The following is a 16092-nucleotide window of genomic DNA, read 5'->3' as shown; positions in this document are numbered from 1 at the left end:
TCTCTTATTCTGATAATAATAACTGCGTTACAGAAGTATGCATCTTCTAAAAATGTTTCCCCCAGTATACACGAATGGCAGTGGTAGTATATCTATGTGTGAGAATAAAATCTCTTGCAACTTTATTTTAGGCAGAACTGGCAGGGCTACTCGCCGTTACCTTGGTGGGGGTGGGGGACACACGACAAAAAAAACATTTTATGCCTCTCTATTTGTCTATCCATCTCTTTCTTCTTCATCCAGTCCATTCCTCTCCCTGGACACACACACACAACTCACCTTTATAAAGATTCTTTAAAGAGCAAGTTAACATAAGGAAATTAACTCCTTGATAAAAAAAAATGTTATTTCCCTTTAGTACAGGAAATGGCTGGAAAACTGATTCCCTCCTCCCTTGATGAAATCTGTGCCAGTTTAAGGTCAAAGAATGAATGATTTTTTTCGAAATTTTAGATATTAATTCGAGGCAATACCGATCAAGAAAATGTCAACTTTGCGGATGTTTGTTTTGTATTTTTGTAGTTTTAGCTAGATATACATACATAGATTATTTTATACTAGCATGGGGGGGGGGATACGCCGACATTGCCGGTTGTAAAATACTCTAAAATATCTTAATTCATGTAGATTTCATATTTATTATTACAGAGCTAATTCTCTACTGAATATTTTATATATATATATATATATATAATAGTTCTCATTTCAAAACTAAAAAAAGGACTTGGGTGCCATCAGATAGAAACATTTAGTGTTCCAGCCGCAGTCCCTACCATTTGAGCTAACCCAACAGATAACTAAAGATGTCAAATTAAACCACTTCTAGCAAATGATTGAATTTGTGTATGTGTAAACCTGATATGTCAGCAAATTTAAATGAACATTTTAACTTGCTAACATTTCTATACATGCTATTCATCAAACCAAACAAAGATTTTACTAGTTATAAACCATCCTCGGTGTAGGATTACTATTTCCTGTTTATTTCAGTGTTATCTGAACATTAGTTTAAGAGTTTGTCAGTATTTTTTTTTTTTTCTTTTTTACAGACACACAAATACATCCGTTTTATTTATATAGAAATATAAGAAAAAATGATCAGGACTAAATATGAAAACCAAAGGAAGTGATCAAAAGTAAAAATTTATTTTCTAACAACATGGACCAATATGTACACGAAATCACAAACTGATGAAAGATATATTTATGTGTCTTTTCTTACCAAAGTTATCAAGCATCAATATAGGTGGAGAGGGACCGACTTTACTTCATATATCACACTAGAAGAATACTCGTCTCAGAACATGTCAGATTAATTTGTCCAATAGAACAGTTTTGCACTACTTTTATGAAACATTACTAACTATTAAAATCATGATACTAAACCTTGTCTAGAATCCTTATTCAATTTTGGTCAAAATCCATTACATGATTTTGATTCTACAAAAACTCTGTAATGTTAGGCTTAAGGAGTCTGAAAAAGAAAACGAAATTCAGGGAATAAGGTATCAGGCTTTCGGGCTAAGATTCAAGTGTAGTATCTGTTTTGATTCTACATTTAAGTTTATTTGTCCTTAGTCAATGTAGGGAAGCCCTTCTATACAAAAGGTAATTTGTATTTTTGCAACGGCCAAAGTTCTACAAAAAACAAAAGCTAAATGGAGGCCATCTAGAACATATGCTGTAGAACGGAGAAAAAAATGCCAAAGACCCTAGTGTTTTGATGTGATGTTTTGAATATAATAAACTAGTTATGACAAAAGTTTCATTTCATTCAGACAAAACACTAAGAAACAGGGCCTAATTAGAATCGGGGTCCGTTTTTTTTTGGGGGGGGGGTCACCTTGTATATAGACACTGTACCTTGAAAGATGATTCAAAGATGAAAATTGGTTGAAACGTTTTGATATTTTAACAATCTAAATATTCAGATCAGACTCCATCTGCTGTATATGAATTAAATTAGGGTAATGTTTACATGTACTTGTCTAAAAACAAAATGGACGGCTAAATAGAGATTTATGCAAAAACAAACTGATTGAAAGTGAAAAATACAAAACCAGCACATTATTCAAAATTTAAGTCTTTGATTGAAGTATGGTATTAATGTATTTTAGAATGGTACCAGCTTGAAAGACGAATTTGGAACGCTAAAATCTAAACAATTGAAAAACGCCTTTGCTTTTTGTACACATTAATTATAATCAGTTAAAAACGTTTTCCAGTTGCCGATTGTATTCTAAAAAATTAATTCTAAACATATGAAAGAAAAAAAAAAAAGCGTTGGATTTTAAATCATTTTTTGATTGCATAGGTTTTAGTGTCTCGACAAATTCATCTTTCAAATTGGTAGCACTCTAATATATCAGCATCATATTTTCTAATATACATTTTTTGTGAAATATTAAAAAAAAAACACAAAAAAAACTTCAATTAAAGATTTAAATTTTGAATAAATGCAGTTTTTTTTTTAATAAAATTCTTTTGAATAAAATAAATTTTTAAATAATTACATAACAATTTCATTAGTGTGTTGGTTTTGTATTTTGTTTCACTTTCAATCAATTTCGTTTTCTACACAAAAAACTATTTGAATGTTCATTTTGTTTCTAGGTTGGAACATGTCAACATTACCCCAAGCTAGTCTTGTTTTATGATTAAGTGATTGGGACTGCTTGGTGGAGAGTGAGATTGAATGCAAAACCTTTAAAATGTCAATGAATCTTCTTTGCAGGCCAATAGCTGATAGATCCATAACAGATTGGCACCTCAAAAACTAACAAACCCTAGTTTGGTATGCAGCAAACGTAGTATTAATGTTGGTAAAAGAACTTTTCTGTTGGTCAACATTGACTTCGGATTTACCAGAAGGAAGGACAATAATCCTAGTCTTAACTGGTTTTGCAGTTATATTAGTTCTTGGGGTTTGATGCAAATGTTAGCCTCCTCGTATAAATCAGGATTCAAAAAAGATAACATAAATTGGACAACCTCCATTTTAAAGAAGGCTTACGATGATGAAACATTTATAAAAACAAAATTAAGGCACTATTTGATGATATATGTCTTATGTTAAACTGATTTTGTGTAATATTACTAAACAAGTGATTACTTAGTTCACAGGGTTGGATATAAACAAAGTGAAAAATGAGACTAACTTTGTGATATTTTTTTATTATATACAGCTTATTTGACATAATGGTAAAAGCGTTCACTAATAAGCCAGGAGACCAGGGTTCAATCCTTGGTAGAGTCATACCAAATATTAAAAAAAAAAAAAAAAAGAAGGTACTTGATGTCCCCTTGCTAAGCACTCAGCATTACAAGGGGAAGATCAAGGGCAAGTGAAGTAATCCTAGGAGTGGAGTGACACCTTCTCCTATACCTTGGTATAACAGCTAATGAAAAAGGTGCTTTCAGGTTGCCATTAACTATAGTTGGCCATTTAGCTATTTTTGCTCATATCCAGCCCCGTGGACTAAGTCACTTAGTTAATATTAGCTGCACAAACAATAGCATCAACTAAAAAGCAGCTTAATGCACAACATTTGTCAGAAACAAATGTCCAATGTTATAAACATGCATATATATATATATATATATATATATGTATGTATGATGTCTGTCCATTGATTTCGGTGAATACCACATAACATCATTGATGATGCTATGACTTGCATGTAAAATTTTTGTGGCAAGAGTTGCGCAATCTTCAATCGCACTTCTCCTGAGTCGGCACTATTAAATACAGCATGTAGAAATTTCAGAACGACTGAAAATAATGCCGAGATAAGCGGAGAACACATACAGTCCCTGCTATTCCTAAATGATCACCCATCTGGTACTGGCCAGGCTCATCGTTGCTTAACTTCAGAGATCTGACGAGAACCTGTGTGAACATGATTATGCCGTATATATTATAAAAAGTAATAGACCAGAGTCTAAAAGAGCAAAGCCTCAGTTAAATATATTTAAAGGTGCTGTACTCGGAGTATTGCAGATATATATGATAAACTCAATAGGTGTAATTACCTAGAGCTATATCAATAGAAAGGGTGAAAGATTAATAATTGTGAAATTATCAATCAAGTTTACAGAGGGGGAAACATAACAGATTTTTTTAAAATGGTTATAAATACCAACACTCTTTTAGATTTAAAAAAAATATTCTTATTAATTAGGTTTTACGCACCAAGAGGCCTCCTTACAGGTCAAAAAAAAAATATGGAGCCACTCCCTCATAAAGGTTCACCAACTATATTTACTTCAATAGGCTAGTTAAATTTTGGTGTCTTTCCCAATCTTAACCACAATCACCCATTTATGCTGACGAGGAGACAATATCCCAAAATATATTACTTTATTTCTAGATGGTTTTATTTGTAAATATTGAATGAATAAAAGGATATCGTTTCCGAAACGATTGTACATATTAATTTGATTTTGTTAGGTTTCCCCTATGAAAACTTGATTAATAATTTCACAATTATTAATCTTTCACCCTTTATATATATGTACACACACACACACACACACGTATTTGAGGACATATATTAATTTTACTACAGTAGAACTATTATTTGGCTTCATATTTTCAATATCTGAGAATTATCAATGGCAGCCTATAATCACACAACAAATGAAGAGGCACAGTTATAATAATACGGACCAAGTATAGCAATGTAGAATCAAAACTAATTTAAAAAATCACTTGAGCTTTCATTTACAAAGAAACGTATCACCCTTATCAAAATGCAAGATATTCTAGACACACCGATGGCATCAAAACACCTGAATGTATTTGACAAGTACAGCACACCATTGGTGGTAATCCTAAATGATCTATGAGAGTGACTGCAGGAGAATGTCATATTTCAGAAGGACCAATCTGAAATGTCTACAATGGCATTTTATTTTTCAATTTTCTTATTTTGTTCAAGCCAGGGATGGGGCATCCCCATTCACCTGCTATCTCATACATTCCAACCAAGCAATCTTTTTACCATTCTAACCGTTTCTTTAAGTGTAACTGTTTGAATCTCTTGCACTTGGTTCACCCAACATGACAAGTAAAGTCATTTATGGGTACCAATATCCTATTTGAAAATTTGAATATTTCAGATTGACATTAAATTTGATCCATCGTTATTAGATATCAATTAATCAAGATTCCCTGATTTTCAATTTTTATTAAGACCTTAAGCTAAAGCCTTACATTCTAGACACTTTCTAAAATCAAAATCATGTAAATTGATTGTGATCAAAATTGGAATAAGGTAGTGATGGGAGGATTCCAAAGTTTCTCCCAATTCTGATACAATTACCGATTCCGATTCTTTAAAATCACTAAATATTTAGCTATTAAATTATTTTTCTTTAGCTCACAGTAAAAAATCTATGTGACATGAGGTATATATTTTCATGAATGTAAAAATGCATTTTTTGGGGTGATCTATCGACTCCAATTTTGTTTGTAGCTAAAAATCAATACATATTAACCATTTTATCTTTCGTAGCCCAAATGGGAAATTAAGACTTAAACAAAAATAAACCAAATAAACAATTACATGAATCGTTTTTGGCATCGAAAATTCGGCACAATAATCTTTTCGATTCTAATACCTTAAAAATTCTGATTTTTTTCAATTCCTAATTCCGGTTAAGCATCCCACCCAACACTAGAATAAGGATTCTAAACTAAAGGTTCAGTATCATGATATCTTGAAACTTTTTAAACTATAAAGTCTGCTAGTAGCAATTTAAAAATAAAACCATTTTTATGTCATTTTATTTTTAATTTAAAAAGTTTGTAAAGAGTTAAAGGCTTCAGATGCAAGCATATCACCATTTATCAAAACGCAAGATATTCTAGACACATTGATGGCATTAAGGCACCTGAATTTACTTGGCAAATACAGCACACGATTGGTGGTAATTCTCGAAGATCCAGGAGATCGATTGCAAAGAAACACGTGCTATCCACAAAGACATCAGATAAAGCTGTATGTCATGAGGAAAGATCATTTTCTGTTCCAGTAAAAGAACCAACACACAAGGCTAATGCAACAATACAAAAATGGATGACTGAAAATTTTCATAACATTACCCCTAATATTTACATCAGTTTCTCCAACTTGAATCTTTTATACTAATATGTATTGAAAATAGCTGGGGGAAAGAAAAGGTGGTGCTTCTATATTATAATAATGGAAAAATATTAAATTTGAAGTAAAACAAGTGGTACCTACATAATTGTCATATCACAAATGGTAACATATCCAAAAATTATGGAAAATGAGGTAGAAAAATAATTATCAATGAAAAACAGTTTTCGATAAAGTTTAGATGGGAGAATAAAATTTATCCGACATTTTGAATAATGTTCATCACGTGATGTAAGCAACAGAACTGAACTATCTCCCCTGTCAACTTATCTCTCTTAGTAAGCATATACAGTAATTTCACAAATTTATTTTTTATTAATAGTTATTTTTCTACCTTATCGTTTTTCATATTTTTGGAATATGCTACTATTTGAGACCTGACAATTACAAAGGTACCATTTGTTTCACTTGAAATCCAATATTTTTTTTTAAAAAAGTTTAATGAGCACTCTCATAGCACTAAATAACCTCTAAAAATGTTCATAGACTAATGTCCCACATTAACGGACACCTGATCAGAGTACGCAGGCAAAAAGCAAATTCACACAATTTTCTTATTTCAATTCAAGCTAGGCTGAAAAGCAGCTGAAACAGCTCGCGATATCAATGAAGCGTTTGGACCAGGAACCACTACTGAATGCCCAGCACAATGGTGGTTTAAGAAATTTTGTGGTGGCGATGAGTCTTGAAGATGATGAGCATAGTGGTCGGCCATTAGATGTTGACAATGATCAATTAAGAGCCTTAGTCGATGCCAATACATGCACAACTATTCAAGAACTGGTTTCTGAATTAGACATAACGTATATGATTTCCAACCACTTGAGAGATTGGAAAGACAAAAAAACTTGATAAATTGGTGCCTCACGAATTGAAAAACAACCAAAAGAAACGCCGTTATGAAGTGTCATCTTCCCTTCTTTTATGCAACAAAAGCAACCCATTTCTCGACAGGGTGGCGACTTGCGATGAAAAATGGGTTCTTTATGACAACTGGCGATACTCAGTTCAGTGGTTAGATGCTGACGAAGCTCCACGACGCTTCCTGAAACCAGAATTGCATCAAAATAAGGTCATGCTGACTGTTTGGTGGTCTGCAACCAGTCTCATCCATTAGTTTTTTTTAATGCAGGCGAAGTGGATCAGTACCATCAACAAATGGAGGAAATACATTAGAAACTTCAACAACACCCAGCATTAGTTAACAGAAAAGGACCAATTCTCCTCCACGACAATGGCCGACCGCACGTTGTTAAACCCACCCTGCAGAAGTTGAACAAATTGGGCAATAAAACTGCCTCATCCATCATAATTTCCAGACCTCTCACCTACTGACTACCACTTTTTCAAGCATCTCATCAACTTTCTGCGTGAGAAATGCTTCAAAACCTTAAGCAATATCCAAAACGCCTTCAGCAACTTCATTGCCACCAGAACGCAAGATTTATGTTACTGGCTTAAATACACTTGTTTTGTAGATTCTGATGGTGCTTATTTCGATCAATAAATTTTTGTTTAAGCCAAGATGTTCAGCTGAATTTAAAACTGCAAGAACTTTCTTGTCAACCTGATATTTATAAGAGTCAATATTTCACTTTCTAAATAAAATAAATAGCTTTTACTCTTTGGATTTGTTTATTGTGACTCATTCTTAATCATTAAAAAAATTTAAGGAGTTAAAAAGAAAATTAAATTTACCCGGTTTGGGGGTAAAAAAAAAAAAGGGTCTCAAAAGTTAGTTCAATTAAAGTTATACATTGGTAGTCAACAAAAAAAAAAAAAAAAAAAAAAATTGCCCACCATTTTTTTTCCACCACCTTCATAAACTTTTCGCTTTATCTCATTTCCACATGTATTATTAGTTTGACCATATTCATATTCCAAGAAATTTTCTTCGATATGTAAAGTTTTAAAAAACCTATAAATGCTTTTGACTATGGTGTAATGAATTAAAAAAAAAAAAAAAAGAGAAAGACTATTTCACATTTAAAAAAAGTTTTTCCAGTCATTATTTATGAGATGTTATATATTTTCCCAACATTTTCTACATGTTTTAATATTGGAAATTTATTTCTAGCAATATGTTATGTGTTTTTGAATTTTTGAGGTCTGGATAGACAATTTGTATTATTCGGATTACTGTTCTCATCTGGAATGTTATTTTCATGTTTCAGCAGATGTAACCACCAACATTCTTCAGGTTTATCTTGTTAAATTCAGGAATCTGCATGAAATTTCAAACAGAATCCTTTATTTATTCCACACATGTTCTTGTTCTGTCAGCCATGACTGGTAGAAATCCAAGCAATTCACAATTGTATTTTTGAGTATGCTACCCACTATGGATTAAATAAAGGGTTCTGTTCGAAATTCCATGCAGATTCTAAAGTTTAACAAGATACACATGAAGGTCAGAATTACGTGGACAGAAATGCAAAAATAACACGCAAAAGGAGAACGATAGTCCGAATGATCCAAATAATAAAAATTTGCTACACATATTATTCAAGATTTTTTCGTTGATGCTAATGTTTGCAAGGGTAATATCACTAAACAATTTATTTAGTACACAAAGCTTTCTGGGACAAATAACGAATAAAAAAAAAAAATAAAAAAATAACACTTGTACATAAGTCAAACTTGCGCCTTAGAAGATGGACCACCTGATATAGCTGGTGTCTCAGACCACATGATTAACAAACCGTTTGATTAACTCATCTACCATCTTGTTTAGAGAGACTATCTGCACAAACATTAGTAACAGCAAAATAATATGATGTAGAAATAGGAGGCTTAACTTTCAGAACAATCTATGAATATATATATATATATATATATATATACACACACACACACTCCCATAAATTTGGGTTTTTTGTGTAAATATTCATATTAAAAACCCTTTTTTCTATTTATTGAAAAAGAAAATGTAACTTTGCTATATATGGGTTGTGGAATTGCCTTCTTATGCAAAAGATCTAGCTAATTTGCATATTCTTTTAAACATTCATTGTATTTAATTCCCTATTAGTTTTTTTTTGTTTTTTTATAGGATGATCATCTTTAGTTAACTATTACGCGTAAATATATTCATGCAGATATTCCACATGATTTATACTTGCGTAATATTTGCGTAAAAAGGTTATAGTAAATACAAACCTCTTTATATATTTATGCATGCGTGTATATATTTGTTTACAAAATTTTGCCTACCAAACTCCTGTCAGTTTTTGGTCTGCAGACATAAAACTTAATATATTGGGTAATCGAACCCATGCGAAACTTTATATTTGGGGTTTAACCGGGGAAAATCGGTACAAAAGTGTGAAAATATTAAAAAATGAAATTTGCCTGGTGAAAGTCAAATGACGGCATTATAAATATGCATGCATAACGTAATAGCTATTAGTTAGTGTTTCAATTTTTAGCCTTGCAGCAAACATGTCTTCATAGCTCAGGCATTAACGTCAAAGCAAATCATAAGCTAAATAATTCTCAGTGGTGGCGCACAAGTCATTTTTTTTAAAACTTTAAATCATTATTATATATTGGATCAAATACAATAAATACGAAATTTGCATTAATCAAAATATCATATTTAAACGCATTTTACAATTGCGCAATACCGGGCGACCTGCTAATATATATATATATATATATCATTTTATATGGTTTAAATTGGCTGGCCAAGGTTTTAATCTAATGATCTGTCCAGAGCAAAAAAGATTGTCTCTGAAAGGTCCATTGGGTCGAAACCATGATTAGTCAATATATACAGTATAAGACAATATTATTACTATTACTCCTCTACTTCTCGTATCAAGCACTTTAAGATTCAGTAATACTATTTAGCATTTTAAGATTCAGTACATACAAATAAATCTGGTGATATCTTTCATATACACATGCACACAATTATTATGATAATGTCTGCAATCTATGTATAAGATTATCTTAATTATAAAACTCTGTGGCCCGTCCGGGCATCCTACCTTGAATCTTGTAATAATAAAAAGTTTGAATTTGTTTGTCACTGTCTCCAATTTTAACACCATGACATCGTTTCTTGCATACTTTCCAAACTTAATGACTAAGGCTGGAACGCTATGTGTTTTGGTTTCGATTCTAGCTGATGGTACCCATGTTAGATTTCTTAAAAACTGTTGGAATCACTACTATATATTGGGTACAATATAATAGTCAATAGAGAATTGGCTCTATAATAATAAATATGAAGTCTGCATACATTAAAATATTATACTGAAGTGTGTCTTATGCCTGGGCAATGCCGGACTGCCTTCTAGTCTGTAATAAAGGTGGGCATCTAGAGTGCCACCTAACTAGAAAGAAAAAAAATACAGAAAAACCTGTATTATGTACATACCTGTCATGGAAGGAAAATGTCATATTCCAAAATTCAAGTTTTTGTTCTTTTTTAATATATATATAATTTTTTTTTATAGTGTTTTAGTGATTCATAGTATACTGTACATATAACAAAGTTGATTTTAAAATCTCGGTAAATGTGATGGATCAAAACAATGTCTCACTTCCTTATAAAAATTTTCTTAGTTAAAAAAATTACTTTATCAATTTACATAATTTTTGGAATATGATATTTTTGTTCCGTGACGGGTATGTACATCATATAGATTTTTCTGGGTTTTGTTTTGTTCTTAATTAGATTAAATTCTGTTATAGAGCCATGATAAAATATGATCTTTATATATGTAATTACTAATTGAGCACTAGTTATTTTTCCTGTACAAAATACATAGCATAACTGATGGATGATTGAAATAACATTTTTAAATTCACTGTTCATCCAAAATAAAATAAACTAGAACATCATGGTAGAAATATAAAAAGTAATTTGCAACAATTTTATACATCAATGAATGCACATTCAGACATTGAATATTCAAGCCAACACCAGTACAGATCAATTTGAATCAACAGCTCAAAACATGGCTCAAGTGTTCCTAAAAGCAATTGCTGCCCTTAACTGCACTGGCCGGATTCAAATTGAAAAACATTTTTTTTCTTTTCCACTATACTTAATGTTTATTACCCGACTGAAGTCCAAATGACTTATGCATAAATTCTAGAGATTAAAAAAGTTTAGTTTTTTTTTTTTAACCCATTATTCCTAATCAAGGGCCACTAACTCTTGAATTTAAAAAAAAAAAAAAAAAAAAAAAAAAAAATCAAATTTAGATTAATATTTCATTTAAGACAAACAACTAATATAAAAGCATTCTTCCAAAGATATAACAATTTTTGAATGGCGACTTGTTAGATCAAATCAGCGCCTTTGAAGCAATAAGCATTTAAAATGATTTCATGGTCATCTTGGAAGCGGTTAGCTCCTAAAATAGTTGCTTTATTTTATCAACTAGTTTGGACAGATTTTTTAAGCAATGACAGGCAAATTAATCCCTGTATTTCTGATCTTTGCATTTTAATTTCTTACCAAAGAAAACACTCTCACTTAACCCTAAGTCTGAATGGTAACGAACCTCTTCTCTAACATTTCTTCAACAATATTTTATATCAGATAAATCGTTATTAAGAAAGTTTATTTGTAATACATTTCCATTTCAATAAGCACTGATTTTATTATTTGTTAAAATATTAAAAATAAATAAAATAATTACAAAACTCAGACAATTACAATCCACTCGATTAATTTGGTCTATCACTGCTTGGAAAATCATACAAAACTAATCTATAGAACTTGGCTGCCACTTTGAGAGCTAACCACTTTAATATAATAGATTAAAAACTTTTTTCAAATTTGTATTTTTTTAACAAAGATTAGGTATAATGGGTTAATATTAAACATTAATAAACATGCTCATTTAGTCAACAGCAATTTAAATAATGCGTATGTAACGCATGTGCATTTTCTCTGTGTGTATGTGTGTGCGTATGTCTGTATTTGACTGTATGCTGCAAATGTATAGCGTAGAATATTGGTAATTGTTAAACGTCCCTGACAGCTTAGTACTGATTTTCTTCGATCCAACCCTTGATACTGTTAGGCAAGGGTAATTGTTGGATATGATCGAAACGAATGTACTGTCGTATAACAAACCTGCATAAGTATTGTAGTGTGCGTACCTGTGTGAATCGAGACACAGGCTTGGTGAGACGGACAGGGAACGAAGGCGCACCAGGTGACCGCGACCGGTAGTAACAGAAAATGCCCGTCTGGACCGAATCACTCATTGAATGTTCGATCAAGTCCACAATGGAGGGATAGCCTTCCGTGTCAGGCTGGGCATAGAAACTAAACATCCCATTGCAATGTTCGATACGCGTATGTAAAGTTTTTCCGTACGATCTGAAGCTGAGACTGAGTAGATATCGTTCATCAGAGCTGTCACGGACAAGGAACGCACCGTCTGGTTTGTTGAGGAGTTTCTCCTCAGCTTCCACCCGAGTTATCGGTCCCCAATACCATCCAAACTTTGACAATCGAAATAATTCCTCAGTCAGGCTCCACACTTTCGGAGATTCCAATCTACCGGGGTCATAGTGGGGCATTAGGTTCCCACATGACCCTGTTGGATTACTACATGATTTGTACAGTACGTTAGTGTTAGATGGCCACTGGTCATAGACTACAGTGGGTGAATGCTCATTTAAAATCAAAGATAATTGCTCACAGTTGCGCGGAAGTCGGTTATTTTCCACATTATTGTTGTCGGAGCGTCCCGGACCAGATAAGAACGAGCCCTGTAAACTGGAGCCGCTTTGAGATGGAGATGGACTACCTCCATTGTCTCCACCGACCCCGCTAGAGTTCCCGATATAATCCTCTAACAGTTTCTTCTGAAACATAGATATGTCTTTTCCTTGATAACTCTCAGTCTTGTGACCATCATGTAAAGTGCTGTCGGCGGCAGGATGCAAGTGCATCTCGCTCAGTTTTTTCAGTGTGGCATTCTGGATATTGCAGCAGTCAGCATTTGAATTACGTCCAGAGTCGCGGATGTTGGTTAGCGACCGGTGGCCAGCTTTGCGGCCTTCCCCCTTAAAACCAGGCACAGATTGGCATTCATCAATATTTTCCGTTACCTTGCGAGACATTGATGGCACAGAATTCAACCCAGAAGAGGTACTGTTATTGTGTGAACCAAGGGTTTTGTTGTTGTGGTTAGCGCCAACTTTCCGATTGTGGGCGGGTGTGAAACAGTGCCGTAAGTTACGCAATAAGTTCTTCTTGTCTTTGCGTTGCTTGGTGGGTTGTACCAATACCTGCTCAGTCACTAAGCTATCTTCTTCGTTATAGGTATGATGTCGCGGTGACAGTAGTCCAATCTGATAATGTGGCAGAGTTGAATTGGGCGAAGATGCTCCGTTACCATGGGGTGGACAGCATGATGAGGCCGAGTGCCTGGAGGACACAGAGGATGACGTGTTAGTGGAATTTGTGGATGATGACGAATGATGGCTCGTATCAGGGCTGCGACGAGTGACCGGAGTGGACACCACCGTTGTAGTGGCAGGAGTACTGCTAGATGTGGATGAACAGGAGGAATTTGAAGATGAAATGCTGTTGGCAGTGGCCGGGATCAAGGTGGCAGCTGTGTGGTTAGAGCGATGATGCGACACCGAGCAAGTGACGGATGATGATGGCGACGACAGTTTCTTGGAAGTCCATGGAAATTTTTTTTTCTTAAAACGGCTTTCTTCGACTTGTTGGAATTCAAAGCAACTGCCACTGGTTGGCAACAGGTACAAGTCTGTGCTGCTACCATCTCGGCTATCACTGGTGATCGGTAACTGCGAAGAGGACTGGCTATGACTGACCCCTACGCTGGCCCCATTGCTGTTATTGGGGCCGGACAAAGTCGAAGAGCCAGCACTTATACTGCCCGAACGTTGGCGTTGCTGCTGGCCGGCGGTGGGCAGTCGGAAACCCTTCCAACTGATCTTTTTCATCATCTTGAGGCGATTGCAGTGGTATAGCTCTTCCAGGTCATATAGGTCATAAAAGAATTTCTTTTTGGTATGCAGAAGCCCACGCGATTAGCAGGTGACGACATAGTCACCAACTGTAAACAGGTAACGCGAGAAGCTAATATTGGGCGATGTGAAGCAGGGGTATGGGGGAAGGGCGAATTATTTAAAAAGGATGTTTATCATTATTATTACATATATTTTTTTAATCACCAAAACAAGGTGTGGACATAGAAACAATTCCGTTAAAAATTTTTTTTTTTTTTTTTTTTACTTACAGAAATGGTAAATGGATCAATACTGCCGAAGTTATAAAACCTATTGTTTAATAATAACAATAATAAAATTAACTTTGTTTATATAAATATATATATAATTAAATTATAGGATTTCTTATCCAATTTAAGATCATTTTAACACCTGTAGAGCTTTAATTTTCTTTTTTGGTTTGAAACGCGATGCGAGATTTCTTTATTTTTCAAATTCAACAATATGATGACTGTTTATATGGCGGGTTGTTAAACAAGAAGGCTAATAATAATAATGCTATATACTGTACAGTACACGTGTGGATGTCTATATAAACTTTTGAAAATGACAACGGGGGCAAGAAGATATATCAGAAAACACTCACGTAGAAAAAAAAGACAAACAAAAAAAAAAAAAAACAAGACAGCATAAAAAATACTCCACAGGCAACCTTTCTATTTCAGACAAGAAATCGCACATTTAGTAGTAATAGGTTTTGTTGTTGTTTTTTTTTTTATTTTTTATTTTAGAGGGGGGGGGGGCTTTACGTATACAATGTCCGTTGGTGGAATTCATTTAAGACAAACACATGTATTACAAAGCTACAAAAATCGACTTGAAGTTGAGGGGTTGAAGTTCTAACTATAGGATCCGTTTTAGGTTGTTTAATAATAACAAATAGATAGATAGATAGATAAATAGATAGATATAATATGCAAATGTGTATAAATAAAACCCTGATATTTTAAACACTAAATAAAAATATAATATTTTAAACGTTAATAACAAAACTTAATAATTAAGGAAATTAAGAAAACGTGTTTTTTTTTCTTTTCTTTCTTTTAGGGGGTTATCGGGTCAGGAATATTTGGTTTAAAGGAGACGGTTTCAACAGATCCACGAATTGTAGTTGGGTAGACGTCCTGGCGAATTGTTTTAAAATCTTCCAAAAACTTCTGTTGTTGGCAGTTTTTTTTTTGTTTTTTTTTCTCCGTTCTGTATTTTTTTTTTTTTTTTTTATTGTTAGTATGTACGTCTTTCTGAAATATATATAAGTAAATGGCAGTAGGAGTAGTTAAGACCTGGAGTGATGGGAGCGACTTTCTGGAAGCTGTGAGTGTTTTTTTCTGTTTTTTAATTTTTTTGTTTCTTCTCAACACGGCTGGGATACTCGGCCGTTCGTTATTATCCTTTCAGACTTGTTGTTTTTTAGTGGTCAACAGGGCAAAAAAAAAGAAAAGAGACGCCTAAGAAACAACCACAGGGCACACGGTACATACAAGGAGGAATGGTGTCTTTACCTGTTATTAAGTGTGACGGCTGTTGTATATACATCCCCCTCTCTCTATGTAGATATACATATATATCTATATATGTATATCTATATAAATATATAAGTGTGTGTGTGTGCTTGACGGCACTGTTGCATTGGTTTCGCCTGTCAGGCACCTCTTTCTTAATTGTTATGAGTGCGCGTATTAACACGACCGCCGTAAAACAGGCCTGTGCTAGAAATCTCGTTTATCTATGACGTCAGAACTTTGGTAATAAGTCAGGCCTAAGCAAATAAACAGACGCTCTAAAAGAACGGTTACGTATTACGCGTAGACATGAGAGGAGGTGACTAAATCCTGACTTAAATTATTTAATCTTTGATATAGTAATTGTTTGGTGTTAAAAAAAGGGTTATACTACGAGTTTTGTTGATATA

At 33.6% G+C, this 16092-nt stretch overlaps 1 protein-coding gene across 1 annotated transcript in view; it reads right to left on the bottom strand.

Annotated features, from left to right (window-relative positions):
• Positions 1-16092, bottom strand: part of LOC145277921 (uncharacterized) — a 30323-nt gene extending 14231 nt beyond the window's left edge. The window contains exon 1 of the mRNA XM_080129988.1: positions 1-16092. This exon is cut by the window's left edge and continues 14231 nt beyond it. Within this exon, the coding sequence (XP_079986114.1) occupies positions 12168-14117 (1950 nt within the window). The 5' untranslated portion in view covers positions 14118-16092 and the 3' untranslated portion in view covers positions 1-12167.

This window comes from Euprymna scolopes, chromosome 6 (genome assembly GCF_053919585.1).
Source record: "Euprymna scolopes isolate OS-2025 chromosome 6, ASM5391958v1, whole genome shotgun sequence".
NCBI classification, from domain to species: Eukaryota; Metazoa; Mollusca; class Cephalopoda; order Sepiida; family Sepiolidae; genus Euprymna; species Euprymna scolopes.
This window is presented reverse-complemented; position numbering and strand designations above follow the sequence as displayed.